The sequence below is a fragment of the Puccinia triticina genome, chromosome 2A, assembly GCF_026914185.1.
Source record: "Puccinia triticina chromosome 2A, complete sequence".
Taxonomy (NCBI): Eukaryota; Fungi; Basidiomycota; class Pucciniomycetes; order Pucciniales; family Pucciniaceae; genus Puccinia; species Puccinia triticina.
Genome location: NC_070559.1, coordinates 8,663,348 through 8,681,838, shown reverse-complemented (window position 1 = coordinate 8,681,838; position 18,491 = coordinate 8,663,348). Strand labels below are relative to the sequence as shown.

The 18,491-nt window shown below is 47.3% G+C and overlaps 3 protein-coding genes across 3 annotated transcripts; all 3 read right to left on the bottom strand.

Moving 5' to 3' along the window:
- Positions 1 to 3,876: 3,876 nt before the first annotated feature.
- Positions 3,877 to 4,363, bottom strand: PtA15_2A908 (uncharacterized protein; the record flags this gene model as incomplete). Its single annotated transcript, XM_053166977.1, has 2 exons — positions 3,877 to 4,082; positions 4,165 to 4,363. The coding sequence occupies 2 exons, from the start codon at positions 4,361 to 4,363 to the stop codon at positions 3,877 to 3,879; spliced, it is 405 nt and encodes a 134-aa protein (XP_053018146.1).
- Positions 4,364 to 5,577: 1,214 nt separating this feature from the next.
- Positions 5,578 to 7,592, bottom strand: PtA15_2A907 (uncharacterized protein; the record flags this gene model as incomplete). The annotated part of the gene is made up of 3 exons (XM_053166976.1): positions 5,578 to 6,437; positions 6,509 to 6,713; positions 6,807 to 7,592. The coding sequence occupies 3 exons, from the start codon at positions 7,590 to 7,592 to the stop codon at positions 5,578 to 5,580; spliced, it is 1,851 nt and encodes a 616-aa protein (XP_053018145.1).
- A 3,205-nt stretch (positions 7,593 to 10,797) lies between these two features.
- PtA15_2A906 (uncharacterized protein) lies at positions 10,798 to 11,402 on the bottom strand (the record flags this gene model as incomplete). Its single annotated transcript, XM_053166975.1, has 2 exons — positions 10,798 to 10,950; positions 11,055 to 11,402. 2 exons carry the CDS (start codon positions 11,400 to 11,402, stop codon positions 10,798 to 10,800), a joined length of 501 nt encoding a protein of 166 aa, XP_053018144.1.
- Between the last annotated feature and the right edge of the window lie 7,089 nt (positions 11,403 to 18,491).

Sequence of the window (18,491 nt, the reverse complement as noted above, 5' to 3'; positions counted from 1 at the left end):
ACTGGTGTATGAAGCAGTTGTCCGGGAGGGATCCCTCCCGGGCAACTGTTTTATGGGGCTGTTGTTTGGGAGGGATCCCTCCTGGACAACTGGTGTATGAAGCAGTCAGCCAGGAGGGATCCCTCCCGGGCAACTCTTGCATGTATCTGTCGTCCGGGAGGGATTCCTCCCGGACAACTGGTGTATGAAGCAGTCGGCCAGGAGGGATCCCTCCCGGGCAACTGTTGTATGGGGCTGTTGTTTGGGAGGGATCCCTCCTGGACGACTGGTGTATAAGCAGTTGGCCAGGAGGGATCCCTCCGGGGTGACTCTTGCATGTATCTGTTGTCCGGGAAGGATTCCTCCCGGACAACTGGTGTATGAAGCAGTTGGCCGGGAGGTATCCCTCCTGGGCAACTGTTGTATGGGGCCGTTGATTGGGAGGGATCCCTCCCGGACGACATTTGTATGAAGCAGTTGTCTGGCAGGTGACAACTGTTATGCAAGGCCATTGTCCTGGAGGGATCTCTCCCGGGCAACTGTTGGAGGGATTCCGCCCGGTCGACTGTTGTGTTACGTTGTCGACCGGGAGGGAGTCCTCCCAGGCAAGACAGTTGCATATAGCTGTCAACCGGGAGGTATTCCGCCCGGTCGACTGTGGTGTTGCGTTGTTGACCAGGGGCAGGAGGGATTGCTCCCGGTTGTGTTATGTTGTTGACCGGGAGGAATCCCCATTCCTCCTGGTCCACGTGGGTGAGCGCATGTGGCCTTTTCTGTTGGAGGGAGGGATGCCTCCCGCTTGAAAGGGTGCTTGTATGTATTCTGCTGTGCCAGCTGAGCAGCTCAAAATGAACTGTGCACAAAGTTAGTGTGGTGGCTGGTGTGGTTAAGCAGAGTCTGAACATACTGCTTAGCCTGAGCTAATCCATAAAAATACATGGAATCAACCAGGAATAAAGCTGGACAAACTCAGGAATGTGGCATTGTATCAGCCCAGATCTGGCATGTCAACTGACACCAGTTTCTCAAGTTTTTTTCATAGTGCAGTGGCATGGATCCTGTTCAAATTAAGACCATTTGGTTGAGTTACACAGACCTTTCACAGGAGCAACTTGGCAACTCAGCAGGGTGAGGAGGAACAACTACGGCATCACTATCATCAGATTAGGTTTTGCTCTAAAGCTTGTATATTAGATGACAGTTCATACCTTTTGTTTCTTCTTTTCTTCTTCCTCACTCACATTGTGTCTCATTGCCTGCACCATCTTCAGGTGCATTTCTCTTCTTGTTTGCTTCTCAGTCCCATCACTTGGACCCGTAGCTCACAGCCACCATTCTGGCATTTCATAGGTATTGCTCTTCTTCTTTTTCCTGTTCTGGTCTATGTTCCTCTCTCTCTCTTGTCATTCAATGCACTCACTCGCATTGTGTCTCATTGCCCGCACCATCTTCAGGTGCATTTCTTTTCTTGTTTGCTTTTCAGTTGTATCACTTGGTCCTGTAGCTCACAGCCACCATTCTGGCATTTCATACATCTGACTTACTCAAAGGGCCTGAAGTACCTTCACAGAAAGACCTTTGTGCAGGCTCAAGTGTGCACAAGGGGAACAAGATGGTCAGAGCTGATGATTTTTGTTCCTTGGAATCTATTGGGATTAAATAGACTTTGTACATATGTTTGACTTGTGGGCACGTCTACATAAAACATAATGAATAGGAAGAAAAGCATGTATGAATAGCTGACTGAGTGATATGGAGGTGAAAGGGAAAAAAAGAGATAGAGAGTGAGAAAAAAGTGAAATTCCAACAGATCCTGCTGGATCTTCATCTCTATTCCTCATTAAACTGACATAGTATCTTCTCTTTATCAATTATCTCATACACTTATGAGCCCTCTCTCACTATGGTACATCTCTTATTATGGCAACACATACAGTCTTACTATCTTGTAGCCCTTGAGCCCTGATTAGATTAGACTTTTTGACTTTTCCTGCTTATTCTCTTGAGTGTACACTCTCTGCTGGTGGCATGCTTTTACTTTCTGAAATCCTCTCTCTGAGCTCAAGAATGTTCCTATTCATTATTCCTATTAGGCTATTCAAGTTATTGTAGCCCACAGCAATCAAGCCTCCTCATTGGTTCTCATTCATTCATTCTCTGTGCCATATGAGCTGCATCTGGTGAGACATTCCACTCTGTTTCCCTATCTTCTTAAGCCTCTTTGAAGCTCATTTCACCCTCACCACTGTCTGCCAGGTCTGAAAGTCATCAATCCAACATATTATTTTCAGCCAGGTCTCCTGTTGGTGTTTGAATAAAAATCCAACACTTGAACTATTACCAATCCATTTTGTTGGTAAGCTCCAGTCAGTGGAGGAAAAGCTAGCATAATTGAGTTCGGTCAAGGCAAGACACACCAGAATATGGTTGAGTTATTGATCACTTATGTGTAAAACCCCCGCGCCGGAGGCGCCGCGGATTTCACAAGCCTTTCACAAGACTCCACTTCGATCCGATATAGCCTGTTCCCCGGTCTCATCCTAGCTCAGTAGAGATCCCGACTGACTACTCATCTCTCCTGAGCTAGGTGAGCCTCCCCTTTTCATTCTTCCATTTCCCTTCCACTTAGTTGTATATAGAGCAGAGATCCCGACTGACTACTCATCTCTCCTGAGCTAGACGTGCAATACAAGCCCCACGTTGGTATCAGAACTCCTGAGACCCTCGTCTCCCCTGTGCCAACCCTCTAGCCCAGTGAAGAGCTTCGGCTCTTACATTATGATTGGCATGTGTTTCCTAATATGATGTCTTGATAGACTCAAGATCCAAGTCATATTGAGTTGCTTGGTAGATTTGATCTGGGAAAGCTCATTGGAGGACTTCCTGTCAATCTGGAAAGTCAGATCTGAGCCACCAGATATCAAATTTTGCAGGGAAATCTGGGTCCCCAAAGATCACCAAAGTGATCCAGAGTTCCAGATTCCAGATTTCCCTGCGAAATCTGAAATTCCAGATCTGTTCAAAAGTGACGGGAAGTCCTCCATTAGTGAAATTTAATACAATTTTGTATGCTCTATGCACTTACTGCTTTTTTATTCAAGCTTCCAGGATGGTGCACTGCAGTCTGAGTTGAAATACCACCACACAGCAACCAAAACCCCTCTGAAAGGTCTTCCCAGAACTCAGCAAGCTGGCACCTCCAATGGTGGTCCCCACGCAGCAAGCCTGATTCCCTGAAGAAAGCTGCTTGGATATATAAAATTTCACGGGGTTTAACTTTGGAGGACCATTGAACATATGCAAAGATTCAATACAAAATATGTTGAATTATGCTTATATTGACTATGTAGTATGCTTCAAACATAACACTAGCAACCTTGTATATAGTCCATACTTGGTTGCCTTAGGCGTTTCTCTCCTTGGTAAATCAGAACCTTCATTCTCACTCATCAAGGTGTCACTGGTCTGTCAACCGTGAACTTTGGATTTTTCATCTTGCATCCCCCGCAATAAAATACAGATGAAATAGGAAATTAAGAATGTAATGCTTGTTGGTGAGTCATGAGCAAGGATTCCCAGTGATCTGCTGACACAATAGAGATTAAAAGGAAGTGGTTGATAATAATACAAACATTATAGGATAGGGATTGGCCAAAGGTATTTAACCATAAACAGGCCTTTTAAAAAGTTCAATGGGAGAAGCTCGATGTCATACAATTCATATAGAAGAGAGATGTCAAACGTCGTAGGGTGGACCTGGAAGCAGTGAATACTTGTGACAAGAACGAAGCAAAGAAGAGCTGGAGGGCCCTAATCACTGATTCCTTGGGCTAATAAAATGTTAAAAGAAGTTGTCTTGATTGATGAGCTTCAGGAAAAGACCAAGCCATGAAAATGCTAGATGTGATAGACGGCTTTTTCGGGAGGCTTGAGGTCACAGACCGACTCGGCAGCCGGGGTGCCCAAGGGCTGGAACACTGGGCGCCGACTGTGACGGGTTATCGGCCAAGCGGTTGCAGAAACCCGGCGGAATGGAGGCGGATTTTGGCGACGGAATCGACGATACACGAGGGCGACGACGCCCGAAAGGAGGAGCGTTCCAACTGGTCGTGGAGGCGGGGAGATTCAGCCTGAAGTGTGTGAGGGTGGGAGCTTAGCTTTGCAGAGAGATTTTTTGTCACACACTTGAGATGCCTAGACTGATTTCTACGACCTGCGCAACTGTAAGGCCTTCGCAGACTTCCTGAGCGCCCTCCCGCATGCTTCCGTCCTCAGCCCAAGAGACTGTCCAAGTGCATCGCGAAACATCCGAGGTAGCCACGACCATTGGAGCTAAGAGGACTAGCCACTTCAAGTACTCAGAGATGGATGCGAAGCTTGACATGGAACTTGATTGTCTCAACAAATGTTGAATTCTCGGATGTCTTGCTTTTCTGGAAGTGATCCAATTAATGGGGCTGGGGCGGGAGCGATCGCAAGTTAAGCGCTTGAGCAACAAAAAGTTGGGGGATTGAGAACTGGTTGGAGAGCCTGGACGACAAAAATATCAGGGAATTCAAACGAGTAATTATAAGTAGATTTTTATATATTTAGTCTTACATAAAAAGCCGGCTTGTAATGTGGGAGACGTGCACAACACTGGAGGTTTAGGGAGGTTTCTTGTCAACAAGCAGATAGCTGTCACTCGATCCTAGTGTGATTTCAAATCAAAGGCTGGCAGGATTATCAATGAGACAGGGAAGTGTATGAGATTGAGACAGGGATACTTTAAATGTCTGTGTAAGCACGCCTGCAGTTTAGTTCCGAATCCCGATGCTGTTGCGACCTGCAAGCCGGAAGGATTCCACAGAAACAATCGTCGAAGTGTGTGTAGCTCCCAGCTCCCAGAAATAGAACCTGTGTGTGGGTAGGTTGTAGTATTTTACTCGCCCTATTGCTGTCCAACAGGGCCAGGATCGGGATTCTTGGTACCTTCGACCATGGAAAATGGTGGAATGCTCATGGATCAACATCCATGGAAAGCCTTCACGATAACTGTGCACATGAGTGGGTACGTATGTAACATCAACTTAAGCTTCTTCTGACCAGGTGAAGTCTCTATCTTTACCCACCATCGTCATGAACAGAGTAGATGAACGGAATACATAGACGCTGAAAGCCGTGGGCAAGTTGAATGTTTCAAATCTTTCAATTCACCGGATGAATCATTTACCAACACTTATCTCCTCGTGGGAAAAATGTAAATATGTAAAAAAAGATACAAAAATAAGATGACACTTCATGGACTAACATCGTGGGATAGATGTAGCACAAAAAAGTAACAGGAGAGAGAAGAAAGTGGATTGAATTTTATTGCAGGTGGAGAACAGTTAACTACATATGATGTTACAACAAAAAGACCTTTCCCTTTGCTTGCTGCTCGAAAAGACATGGAAGCTTACTTTGATTTGAAGAAAGATTGCGGTAGAAGGAGAGGAAGAGAAAGAGAGAAAATGAATTGATGTTGATTGATTGGATGCAAGCAAAGGGAAAAAATACAACAGCAGCAAAAAAATGCATGAAAAAATGATGGGTTTGAGACCGAGGAAGAGGGAGATTTCAGTACAACAAGCCTTGTCTCCACCATACAGTGAAAGTAGCGGCGGTAGTGGCGGTCAGGAAGCCGATGATAAGCCAAGTGGTTGGAGAAGCAGAAGATGGCGATGATGAGGGGGGAGAGGGAGGAGAAGGGACAAGGGCGGGTTGGACAGTTGGATCAGGAGTGGGGGTCTTCAGCCGGCTGGCGTGGTCGTGGATGAATGGGTTTGGATTGATGAGGATCGGGTTGGCAGAAGAGTGGAGGAGGCGGGCGAGGAGGCTCTTGAAGAGCCGGCGACAGTCTCGTCGGAGGTGGTAGAGCCCGAGCTGGACTAGGGCTGCCAGGGAGGGCAGGCCAAGGACGCCGGTGGATAGCCCCGCCTGGCACTCTCGGCGCCCGTACCCGTCAGCGACTGCCATCGAGTTCTTCCGTCGCAGCCGGCTATCCGCTGCCCCCACTCGGCCCTTTTTTTTGGCCACTCGTCTGCTCACCCGCTCCGAGATCTTGTCCGGCTCGAAGTCGTCCGTCGTGTTCCCCTCTCCTTCTAACCTACGGTCCACTTCAACCACTGGGTCATGCTCACTGCCACTATCGCTGCTACTAGCAGTAGTATTGATACTGCTGGCGTATTCGACGGCCAGCCAATCTAAGCAAGCTCTCGAGCTCCGCTTTGCACATTCTTCGCGCTCCGGAAGCGCGAAGGATTGCGAGCAGGGTTTCGGGATCGAGAAGTGTCGGAGCCTGTTGGCGGCGAGTTGCCTGGTGAGAATTGCATGGCCGTCGATCGCTTGTGGGAGAGATACCGTACTTGGGATGAATGGGATCGTGGGGATCATTCGGGAGAGAGTCCTCAGGAATTCTAGTCTCGCTGGTGGGACGGCTGAGAGGAAGAAGTGTATATCAGTAACTGTTCATACAAAAAGATCAAGAAGCAAAATCTGGACAACTTACGAAATAGATCCACCTCGACCAGCAGGAGTAGATATCCCTCTCTCTCGATCCACCGTTCGACCAGACAGAGTAAATCGTTACGTGCTCGCGCGGCCAAGGAGGACTGATATCGAATGCAAGCTTTGGGATTCAGTAGGCTTTTCAGCCGATACAGTGGGGCTTCGATGTGCTGGATCAATTGATTGTAGGTTTGTGGATCTGAGAACTTGAGATGATTAATCCAGACAGTTTGCTCTGGCTCATCAGTTCGATATCCGGAAAGCATCATGATTTTGCCCTAGTGTGTTGATTGACGAACCTTGAATTCAGGCAAGATCGCAGCCGTCCGATCGACACATGCGAGAGAGGTTGGTGCTGCTAGATGTGTATTGAGTGATCCGAGTCCATGCGCGTTTTGGGTATCGCCTACGATGAGGATCCTGAGCGGCTTGAGCGGAGGATTTGGAGGATGGAGAGTGAGTTCGGATTGTTTGGATAGCAGATCGGAGGGGCGAGTGGGTCTGTATGGATGGTGGTGGTCTAAGCGATGGCGAAGCGAGGCGGCAGATTCGGATGTCCAGCTCCGGCCCCGACAGCTGGCTGGCCGACTGGAGTGGTTCGAGGGGGTAGGGACCATCGGCAGCCGGGGCATGACAAGATGGTCGGTGACCGCGCTGAGGAGCTCGGCGGTCAGATGGTGGCTGGTCTGGTGTGGGCCGTCTGACTCCTCTCCGGCTTGGATCGGTGAGGGATTCCTTGATAAGTCTAGGTCTGAGAAGTCGTGCTGGTCATCGAGTTCACTGCTGGGACGGGACGAGCTAGGGATGGAGACGATGTCGCTGTAGTGCCATGACAAGATCGACCGGGGGGAGCCATGTGAGGTGGGTTCCGATCCTGCTTGGCTTGGGTTGTTCCGCTGAGAGTTGCTCATAAGCGTGATGGTTCGATCCTGGCCGTTTTCATCGTCTGGTCCCGTTTCTGCTGCGGTTGATGGTGTTGTTGCTGGAGTGGGTTGCTGGGGTGGTTTGAGGTTGTTCGTCATTATCTTCTGGTTTTTCCTTGTTTTTGTGGAAACGAAGACGAGGGTGGTCATGAAGAAGGGCATCATTGGAGAAGCGCCGCACCAGCTGTCACACGAGCTGTCCAGGGGGGTTTCACACAGACCCCTGACAACAGCTCAGATTGGGCCCTCAATCAGGCTGGCTTATTCAATGAATACCTGCTGTGTAAATCAAAGTCTTGAGCTCTATTTATATCTTCAACTTATCACATTGACTCAGCCAATTCATTAGAGGAATTCCCATTAATTGAACATGATGCAGGCGGTAGGGCTAAACCTAACTTGCCAGTAGAGATTTATTGGATGACTTGCCATTGAGATCTGTGGGACTCCCAGAAGTGATCTAGAGCCCAAGAAAATAGATTCCCCTGCAAAAATGTAGACTTTTTCAGTCTAAACCAACATCTGCGGGGGTCCCAGATTGCATAGGAAGTCCTCCATTGAGAGAAAGTGGGCGACTTGCTGTCATGATCTGAGGGCCTCCCGGAAGTGATCTGGAGCCACAAAAGCTAGAATTCCCTACATAAGTCTAGATTTTTTTGGTGTATACCACAGATTTGAGGGTCCCAGATGTTACAGGTACATAGTTGTCCAGTTTTTGCCAGCAAGCAAGGTTAGAGTGGAGGACTTCCCGCCAATCTGGAAACCCAGATTTTCCCAGATCTTGCAGGCAAATCTAGGCAGATCTGGAATTTGGGACAATTGAGCCCAGATTTCCCTGTGAAATCTGGACAAATCAGGATTCCCAGATTGACGGGAAGTCCTCTGTTGAATTCTATGCATTTTTGATATGCATATTCCACATCACATTATGAATACGCAGCACATTAAATTCTCACTTGCATCTCAAACTTTCCTCATCCTCAAGTTAAACCTAACTCAAACCTAATCAATACCCCCATCAACAAAACCATTTTTGACTTGCCCCGCGGTGCCAGTCTTTTCTTCACGCGTTTGAATCATTTATTCCATGAAGAAGAGACTGGTAAGTGGACTCCTTTTTTCAAATCATCACAACTCCGAACAACAATGCAAGAAACAAAAACTAACAAACAACTCCCATTCTCCAAAACACCCAAACCTCATTTCCAGATATCAATACATCTCTTACATGTCCTTCACCCGAATCCCCAATTAATCAACCAACCCTCTGCGTCAACGCAGGTATGCGTTACCATATAATAACAATCTCAGATTACTGTTTACACTATCATTGTTTTTCCTAACCAATGTTTACTATACTCATATTGTTTGCTGTTTTCTTTTCTTATCTTTTTTTTCCTTGTTCTAGGTGTGTGAGAGTCAGAGAGTGTTGTCGTAGTCTTGTGTCAAAGAGAGTCTTATCATCCTTTATGCAAATTGTTCAGGTTAGCCAGGACCCTGGAACGCGCGGCCAGAACACAGTAACAAAAATCAATTCAAAACCGTGGGATTCATACATTTTTGAAAGAGGTTTTTCTTCATTTCTTTCAAACTTTTGCCACATGTTTAGGATAAGATAGCAGTACATTATTTTCCCTTTGAGCGTACATGTGCCCATCTTTTCAGATTGAGTATATCATGTTTGGTTGTGAGCCAAAGTAGCTTGGAACATTCATACATTTTGGTTACTATGTTCTGGCCGCGCGTTCCAGGGTCCTGGTTAGCCAGTAGTTAAAATTGAAATTCACGCGTTTACATCATTTATCACGGAGATATCAATACATCTCTTACGCGTGCTTCACCCAAATCCCCAATCAATCAACCAACCCCCTGCGTCAACGCAGGTGTGAGAGAGTCAGAGTGTTGTCGTAGTCGCGTGTCAAAGAAAGTCTTATCATCCTTTATCCAAATTGTTCAGGTGTGAGAGTCAGAGAGTGTCGTCGTAGTCGTGTGTCGAAGAGAGTCTTATCGCGTCGCCGAAACTAGCAACAATAAGTCCGTTGAAGTGCATATTGAATGGGTCGATCCTTATGTAGCGGTTACCAAGAGCAACCATCTGTGACAAGTAATGAAACACCCATCTTACCCACTACGTACCTATTCCTTTTGGAAGGAATGGCCGGAAGGCACGAGCAACTTGACCCTTCTCACCCAAGAAGACATTGCCGGCGAGAGCGGCGTACACTTTTTGACAAGCTAAGCTAGGTGTACCCGCTTGTCGGGATAAATTATCTATAACCACGGGTGTAAGGACATATTATCTTTTCACAGAAGAAGACATTGCCATGAAGCGGGTCGCTAGCCGGCGACCGGGCCAAACCCGCTTGCCGACGATGCCTTGGAAAAGCTTTGAGGTCGTATACCTTCTTACCGACGAAAACAACGGCGGCAAGGATGCCAGCTTGTAAGAGAGTGTGGCGGGGTGGATGCCACCTTAACGCTGTCCTTGCTGACCGAGAACTTTTCCTTCCCACCAAGCAGCTACACGGTGTACTCACCTCAAGATGTATGTATCACCTGCTTGCCGGGGAGGATCCCTCCTTGGCGAGCACCTTGTACCCGCTCTTCCCCAGAAAGCAGGTACAAGCTTGGGGAAGGCTTATCTTTGCAGAACACCTTGGTCCTACTCACCAGGAACAGTTCCTAGTTGGCGGACGGGTGCATTCCTGAAGGGAATGTTGTAAATGAGTGTGTTGCTAGTGCACCTCGCGAAATTCGTCACTCCACATTGGGTAATGAAGATTTTTGTTGTCATTATGCATTTTACCTCGACTTATTGCTGTTAGTTTCGCCCACCAAAGGATGATAAGACTTATCATCCTTTATCCAAATTGTTCAGCGTCAAAGCAGCGTCAACGGAGTTCGAATTCTACCCAAAATTTACATCGTCCATCCTTCTAAATCAAGCTATTTATTTATTTCAATAACAGAATGTTCTCTATTTATTACGAAAATGCGCTCAGAGGTCACAAATATATGTAAGCTGGATTGCATACAGCATTTGCCATGCCTCAGAAAGTACAACACTGGTAGTATATAGATAAGAGCACAGGCTACAGGGATAGAACATAGAGCAACGGAATAACGTGGATTTTTACTTATTTCATAGGTGAAGTAGTCCACCCAATGCAAGGTTGATCCCTAGAAGACTGGACACATTCAAATCAACGGTCAAAAAGATAGTGGGGTCCAAGTCCACTCTTCCTAAAACAGCACTGAGATCGATCTCAAGTGCAGCAGAAATCGCTCGTAAGCTGACAAAGGCAGGCGCACACTGGTTAAAAATGGCTACATAAATAATTGGCCCGCCCAAATCAAGGGTTCAGGATCAGTTTCTTTCGGCCAAGCCCCCAGGGAGAAGTTTTTCGAGAGGCTCACGTTTGAATTGACTGTACCATACGTCGTGGTAGTGCTCTAGACCAGCTTTCAAAGTGAACTCCAATGCTAGAAAAAACTGCGTGAGTAGCGTCCTGAACTCGGCCTGAGTAGTGGTGATAGTGATTGTGAAGTAAACATTAGAGGGGTGGGTAGTTAGAAACGGCTGCCATAGATATATGGCTCAAAGAAGAAAAGAAGAGAACGAACGATCGTTTCATCTCCGGCAAGCTGTCTTCTACAAGCGCATTGCCCGTAGCGATTGTTGACGTCTTGTATCATAGAGACCAAAGAGGTAGCTGCTTGGATAGCTACATCGACCTGTGCGTTTTGCTCAAAGGTGGTCCGGCAGTGTGTGAACTCTGCACTCAGTGAAGACCAGCCTTGGAGGGAGAGGTTGATGTCGGCTGAAACTGAGACACTCGGATCGAGGCCGACCGACCCGCCGTCATTCCATTTAGCTGACCCTCCGGTATTCGCTTGACCTGGCCCGACATTCACTTGCGCGGAGGCACTCGCATCTAAGACTTGTCGTCTGGTAATAACTCCCTTGTACATCTTGGATCGTCCATATTGCGCGCCACTATCCTCGGCAAAGTAGAAGAAACGAAAAATTAGTATGATTGATCTCCGAGGAATGTGTAAGGGTTGAGCAAATCGCTACGTACTTTTTCGGCACCAGTGCAGAAACGCTGACAGACGATTGAAGAGCTAAAGTGCAAAGGGAAAAAGATGATCAGGGTAGAACAAAAATCACTGTTAATCGCGCGATGAATCCCGAAACTCAAACAAAAGTACGCGCACCCGAGCAAACAAAGACCAATTTCACCAAGCTGAACAGCATATTGCCAAACGTATTCCTACTCAAACAAGCAAAAAAAAATACAATACAAAAGCAGGAACCAAAGGACAAGAAACAAGAATCTGACTAAGAGCTAACCAAAAATTACGCCAAAAAAACACAGAAAGTGTGATATGGAGGTTATAAAATTGGGTTGATGATATGGAGGTTTTAAAATTGGGTTGAAGTGGTCGATGCAATGATGAGACAAGTGGGCGAAGATACGCAGTGCTCTATATGCTATCAAAAACTGTGATTTGATCCTCTCAACATATTTTTTTGGGATTACAGGCCAAAGAGAAACGGTCGTTGAGGCACATGCGCACGGCTCTAACCAAGAGTCGTAGCAGATGGATGATCAATTCATGGTACGAGAAGAAAAGCCCGGAACAGCCTACAGGTTGAAGGATTTTAGGGAAAGCGCACCCCGAAAGAGTCTGTTATCCTATAGCCCCAGTGCCCCACACATGTTATAGTAGCAGCCTAGGCTTTTTCACGGGCTAAAATTTGGCCGCACCATACTTCATGATCTTCAAGCGCCATAAGATCACCATTCCGAGTGGGTTTATCGGGAGTCGGGACCCGCTTGGTTGAATGAGAAGTGGATGATCCGGATCAACCTTACCCGAGATATGGCAGAAATTGACCCTCGAGTCGCAGGCATCCTCCGCTCCGGTCAGCGCAAACCGACAAGTGGAGTCTGAGGGTGGCCCGGTGGGACTTGCGGACTCTTGATATTTGCACCGGCCAAAGCCAGCCGCTTCGTGTTGAGTTTAGTACTCAGGTTTTGTTTTGTCTTTTATGCTTCTCCCATGTCTCTTGTCTCTCACATACATGTCACAGGTTGTATGTAGTCTACCTGAGGCAGCAGGCGTGGAAGGACCCTTTCTCCATCCTTCCACGACCCTCAAACACCGCCACGCTCCGTGCCTGTTGCCCTCAGGTTAGTTTTCTCTCCTTTTCTTTCTTCTCTTTTGTTTTCCATTCCATCTCTCTGATATGAAATTTATCCTTCCACAACCCTCAAACACCGCCATGCTCCGTGCCTGTTGCCCTCAGTTCTCATCAGGTTATGAGCTCCAGCTAGCTTCCAGCTATACTTGCGCACCGCTAGGCACGTTAAAAATTGGCATACTAGGTGTTACAAACTCGTGAACAATACAAGGATCAATCTCTTGTGTCCTCTCTAACCCAGATGTCTACATCTAAAGACATCAAACAGGACATTCCAACTCACACCAACATCGGTGTCTCTTCACAAATGTCAACCACTTCCTCAAAGATCTCAATTGCCAGACTTCCTATCCTCAAGGCCCCGGGTGCCGACTCCAACTATCTTAACTGGAGGAAGGTCAATCATGTCCTCAGCTTGGTTGCACCCAACCTGCGCCCAAATACCTGGTACAAAGACAACAATCTTGTATACGCGGTCTTGGTCCAGATTGTCGACAAATCAAATCTCCGTCATCTTGCCAACAAGGATAACGCCGCGACGATCTGGAACAATCTCTCTCGTGCTCACCAGGACTCAACCTCAGGCGGCCGCGTACACTGGATCCGGAAGTTGGTGAACGCCCGGATGGAAGGAGACAACATCAACTCTCACATTGAGACACTGGCGAAATCCTACGAACACCTAAACTCTCTTGTTTCCCCGGAAGAACCTCTTACCCCGGAGGATTTTCATAATGCAGCTCTCCTCAGCTCTATTCCCTCCGACTGGCTGCACTGTGTGTCAGCGGGGGCAGGCGCAGGGCCGGAATCGGCGGACGTGGCTGGGGCCGCAGGCCCCTCTTCTGGGGCAAAGTCCTTCTGGCCTGTCTGCTTGGAGGAGGAGGGCACAGGACCGGAGTTGTAGGAGGGAGGCGCTGGGCCAGAGTTGGCTGGATTGATTACAGTGGTTCAATGTCCATGACACCAGACGGGTCAACTCTTGTTGATCTCATGGTCGATTGCACTCCAGTTCGTCTAGCCAACTCCACTCACTGTGGGCTGGCTCAGCTCCCCATCAAAGGCTGTCAACCCATCAAGACTCTAGTGGTACCCGCTCTCCACAAACCACTGCTCTCAGTTGGCGGTCTCTGCGATGCCGGGGTCACGGTGGTGTTTTCCAAGAACTCCTGTGACTTTTACAACACAACCAACGTCTCAATCAAAGGGCAATCCATTGGCCAAGGGTACCTACAAGGAAACCTCTATTATCCACCTTCTGAATCTGTGAGATCCTCTTCGTCTCTCACTCTCACTCCCCCCATCTTTGATTGATCTCTTCTGGGTTTCCACAACCAATTCTCCCACATTGGATTGAAACCCCTTAAACTCTTGCTAAAAACAAACGGTATCACACCATCAGATATGAACAAAACAGCCGTCCAACAATGTCCGACCTGTGTTCAAGCCAAAATGCCTTGAAAGGCCTTCAAGTCTTGCCTCTCTCATTGCTCAACTTTTCCCGGCCAGCTTATCCACTCAGATGTGGGATCATATGAGGTGAAATCACGCGAGGGGTACTCTTATTTCATCACGTTTGTAGACAACTATTCCAAATTCCTAGTTGTATTTCCCATGAAATACAAGAGTGATTCTTTCTCATGTTTCAAGCTCTTTCAAGCCTTGTTTGAGAAAAGCAGTGCACATAAGATCTTGGCTCTACGCTCAGACAATGGCGGAGAGTATATTTCAAATAAGTTCTCTTCATATCTTTCTTTGTCAGGTATCAGTCATGAGCCTAGCCCTCCACATTCCCCTGAGTTAAATGGCGTGGCGGAAAGGACGAACCAAACAATCAGCAACCTAATACAATCCGCTCTCATCAGCACGCGCACACCAAAATTGTTTTGGACGGACACTCTCCAACACTCCTCTTTGCCTATAACTCCTTCCCCTGCAACACACCGGCAGACTTTAAATCCCCAAACGCGGTCCTCAACCTGCCCACAACCGATCTCTCCTACCTTCATCCATTCAGCTGCCTCGTCTGGTATAAAATCCCTGGGGCCTGCCTGTTGCCCTCAGTTCCTGTTCATCTCATCACTTCAGAGGTCGCACCGGGAAGGTGGGATGAATGAGAGAGCAAATCTTTCTCTGCCACAATGCCTCAAGCTCTCAGTTCATTTAATTTTTGGGGACATTAGTACCAAGTCCTTCCTTTGGAGGCTGGTGCAAAAGGCGGCACCAGGGCTCTCCAAAATGTCAAGTTAGCACTGCCAGCATATTTGGCTGGGTTGAAGTCATCCCAGTTTAACTGGGATGCACTCAACCAATTTAAACTTGGTTGATCTCAACCAATTTAATATAAACCCAAGGGGGGTACCTTGGATTTATATTTCATCAGTTGAGATTGCCCAAGTTTAAATTGGTTGAGTGAATCCCAGTTTAACTGGGATAACCTCAACCCAGCCAATTATGCTAGCAGTGTATAGACTTCAGGGGAGTTCAGGGGCCACCTTTAATCAACAAGCTGCATAGATCAAGCAATTATGGTGATCAAAGTTAGTTTAAATTATGCATGCATAAATTATAAATTCATATGTATAGCATTTCCAGTGGGATTACATAATAGGGGGTTCACAATTGAAATTTTCAAAACTTTAGGACATATTAGGGGGTTTCACAATAAGCATTTTTGCTTCCCGCAGCACTAAATTTCTTTACTCGCGGGTGACATACTCGCTTAAAACTTTGGCGTGAAGTCCCGCAAGAAATTGCCCCGAGCAAACTCATAACGATACTCGCAAGCGGTCAAACACCTTCCCGGGTTTCTTTGTTGTGAAACCCCCAGCTATTGTGTTTTGAAGAAAGGTTGGATATTTTCTCAATTTTTCTGGTTTCGTTGACAAAGGTTGACTCCATACATTTCATATCCCTTCCATGAGGTGCATCTTGACAGATGTCAGATGAGGCCCAAAGCCAATACCCTCCAGTAGGGGGTCTAGAAGTTGGGTTAGAGAAAATCCAAGCTCATATTTGGAACCAGAGCACATTCTTGACCCCATCATCCATTGCCCATGACCATTGGCCGTTGCGCTCTGCTACCATGGGATGGGCAGGGAGGGGCCAATCAAGCGCTGGGTTGTTACACAAAGATATCCCGGGTGGAAGTCTATCTCAAGGTTTGGTTTAAAGTTGGGTGTGGTTTCTAGAGTTTGGTGTGAATTTTAAAATAAAGTTAAGTACATAATGAAACCAGAAAATTTGAGAATAAATCCAAGCATTATTCAAAACACAATATTCTTACATGGTTATGAACATTTGTTGAAATGCTTGTTATTCTTACTGACCTTGGCTACAAAGCCAGCCAGTATGATAACAGTATCTACACTTTACAGCACTTAATGAAATTGGCATCATCTGGATACATGTGGATGACATAATTGTGACAGGCTCCTCCTACTTCCTCTTACGGCGGCTGGAGAACAGCCTGAAGGGTATTCTCCAAATCAAATGGAGCAACGGGATTGAATTGATTGTCGGTCTGCAATTTCAAAGGAGTGAGAAGGGTTTTCACCTGAAGCAGCCAAAACTAATTGACCAAGTCCTGCACGACCACTGGCACTGCTAAAATGCTGAGGAACTCTTGCCGGTGCTAGGCCGGAAGCAGTTGGGGGAGGGGAATGAGAAAACTGAAAATGGACTGCGTATGCCCTCCGGGGTGATTGGCTGTGAGTGAGCGCTATGAGGATCGTGTAAGCGTGGGGGGGGGGATGATTTTCTGACGGCTGGAATGGCGCATTGGCAATTTTGTTTTTTGAGAGAGAGAGAGCCGGGGATACTGCCGGCGGGGTGTGATCTAAACCAAAGAGTTGGAGAAGATTGAAGTTGCGGGGTATTGAACTTAGAAGACGTGAGAAACTCAGAAGTACGGGCGGAAGACGCTGTGAGAAAGAAAGCTGGTTAGCTGGTGAAGAATGTCCGCCGACCGCCTTCTTCAAGAATATTGATGTCTGGGCTGTGTGATTGTCGGTAACTCGGCTCCGCACTGCTAATTTCCGCTAGCCTTCAGCGCTCCTCTACCGAGCCTGATCTATAGCGTAATAGTCCGCAAGTGAATAAAGCTGCCAACTTTGTAAGCGCAAGAATCCGAAGTAACTCTCCAATAAGAATAAGAACACAGATAATCTCCCAATAACTCTTGTACGTCCGTAGTTGTAAGTACAATGATGAGTGAAAAATCCGTAATAATTGATTGGATAAAGATTATTCAATGAGGAAAAGAGAGGAGAAAACCCCGAGCCACCCCCATCCTTCCCTCCACGCATGTCACCTTTCCCACCCAATCTCGCATGTCTGACACTTTCCCGCACTAGTCCGCCTACTCCGCCCGCTATCCCGCTTGTCACTTTCCCAGACTCCGCTCCTCTCCAACGCTTGCCCTCCCACTGTCCTCTGTCTAGCCCCCGTCAGTCGTCCTCTCGCCACCGCCTTCACCCCGGTTCCATCCGGTGGTGGAACCCACTCTGGCTGTCATGGCTCACCCGCTGACGCGCCGCTGCTACCAGTCCACGTGTGTAGTCCCGCCGCAGTCCAGCCCTGTCTTTTCCGCTCCGATCCGAATACCCGATCCAAAATCCGCGATCCGCGATCTGCGATCCGCAATCCGCGATCTGTGCATTCCAATCCGCGTGTGACTTTCTGTAAGCTTTCCTAGCGTGCTTTCCTGACCTCATCCTCAGTGCTTATGTCACCGGAATGCACTCTGCCTGAGCGGCTTTGTGCATTCCCCGCGTGGACATTCTACCGCGCTTGCCTATATAAATCACCACATCCGCTGTGGTAGACGGAAAGGTTCCACTACATCAAAAATAAAAAAATTCTCTGTTTTCTTTTCTTTACATAACATTCATCAGAAATCACGGACTTTGGCGCAAGGAAGGGACTCTACAGGACTAGAAGTTACATTCCAAGCTACATATACACCTCACCTCCTATTCCAAACTCACGTTTACATACACAACCCAGCTGCAGGAAAGCTACACATATTCATTTACACTGCATAGTATGTACATACATTCTAAATTAGTGGATTTTCACAACTGACAGCTGCAGGTGACATCATAGTAGTACCACATTAAATCCCTCATGTTCTGACCAATCATAGTCACTCATTCAGTTTCCCTGCAGCTAAAATCCCTCATACAGGGCCTCCTTGTAGCTAAATTCCCTCACATTTGTCTATATAAGGAGCTCTCTCCCCCCCTCAGTTGTTGAGGGGGGCAGTTCATTACTCACCAATTACAGTCACCCCAACATTTACATTTACAGTCTTACATATACTTAACAACCTACATACATAACAACCCTTACAATAACAATATCAACAAATTATTCAGTGTCATCAACAAGCTCATCTGAACCAACCAATCCTATCACTTCATTAAAACTTGCCAAGCTTACCTTGGTGGGTCTTGTTATCTGGTAGTATAGAAGGGCAGAGTTTGCACCTCCATCATCCCCTTCTCCATTCAGCAAAAGGTTCTCAGGAACACTTTTGAGTCTTACACCGCCCCAGTTTTGAAGTCCTGCCCCCAGGATCTTCCCACCCATTTGCCCGCTCCCACACTTGTCACACATACCCATACAACATCATCCTCCCGTTCAGTATGGTAGCTTGCAATCGCTACGCTTGACTTGGACTACCCTGCGTCTACTCCCGCGCTGGTCGTGCGTGTAACAACTGTAGAGATTCAAAACGCCGCTGCTCCGCCTTCACTCCCAAATCCGACAGCTCCCGCAGAAACCGCGAATCGCAAAACCGTCCACCGCCGTCTGGATCCCGAAGCTCTTGTGCGGAACGTTCCCCGTCTGTT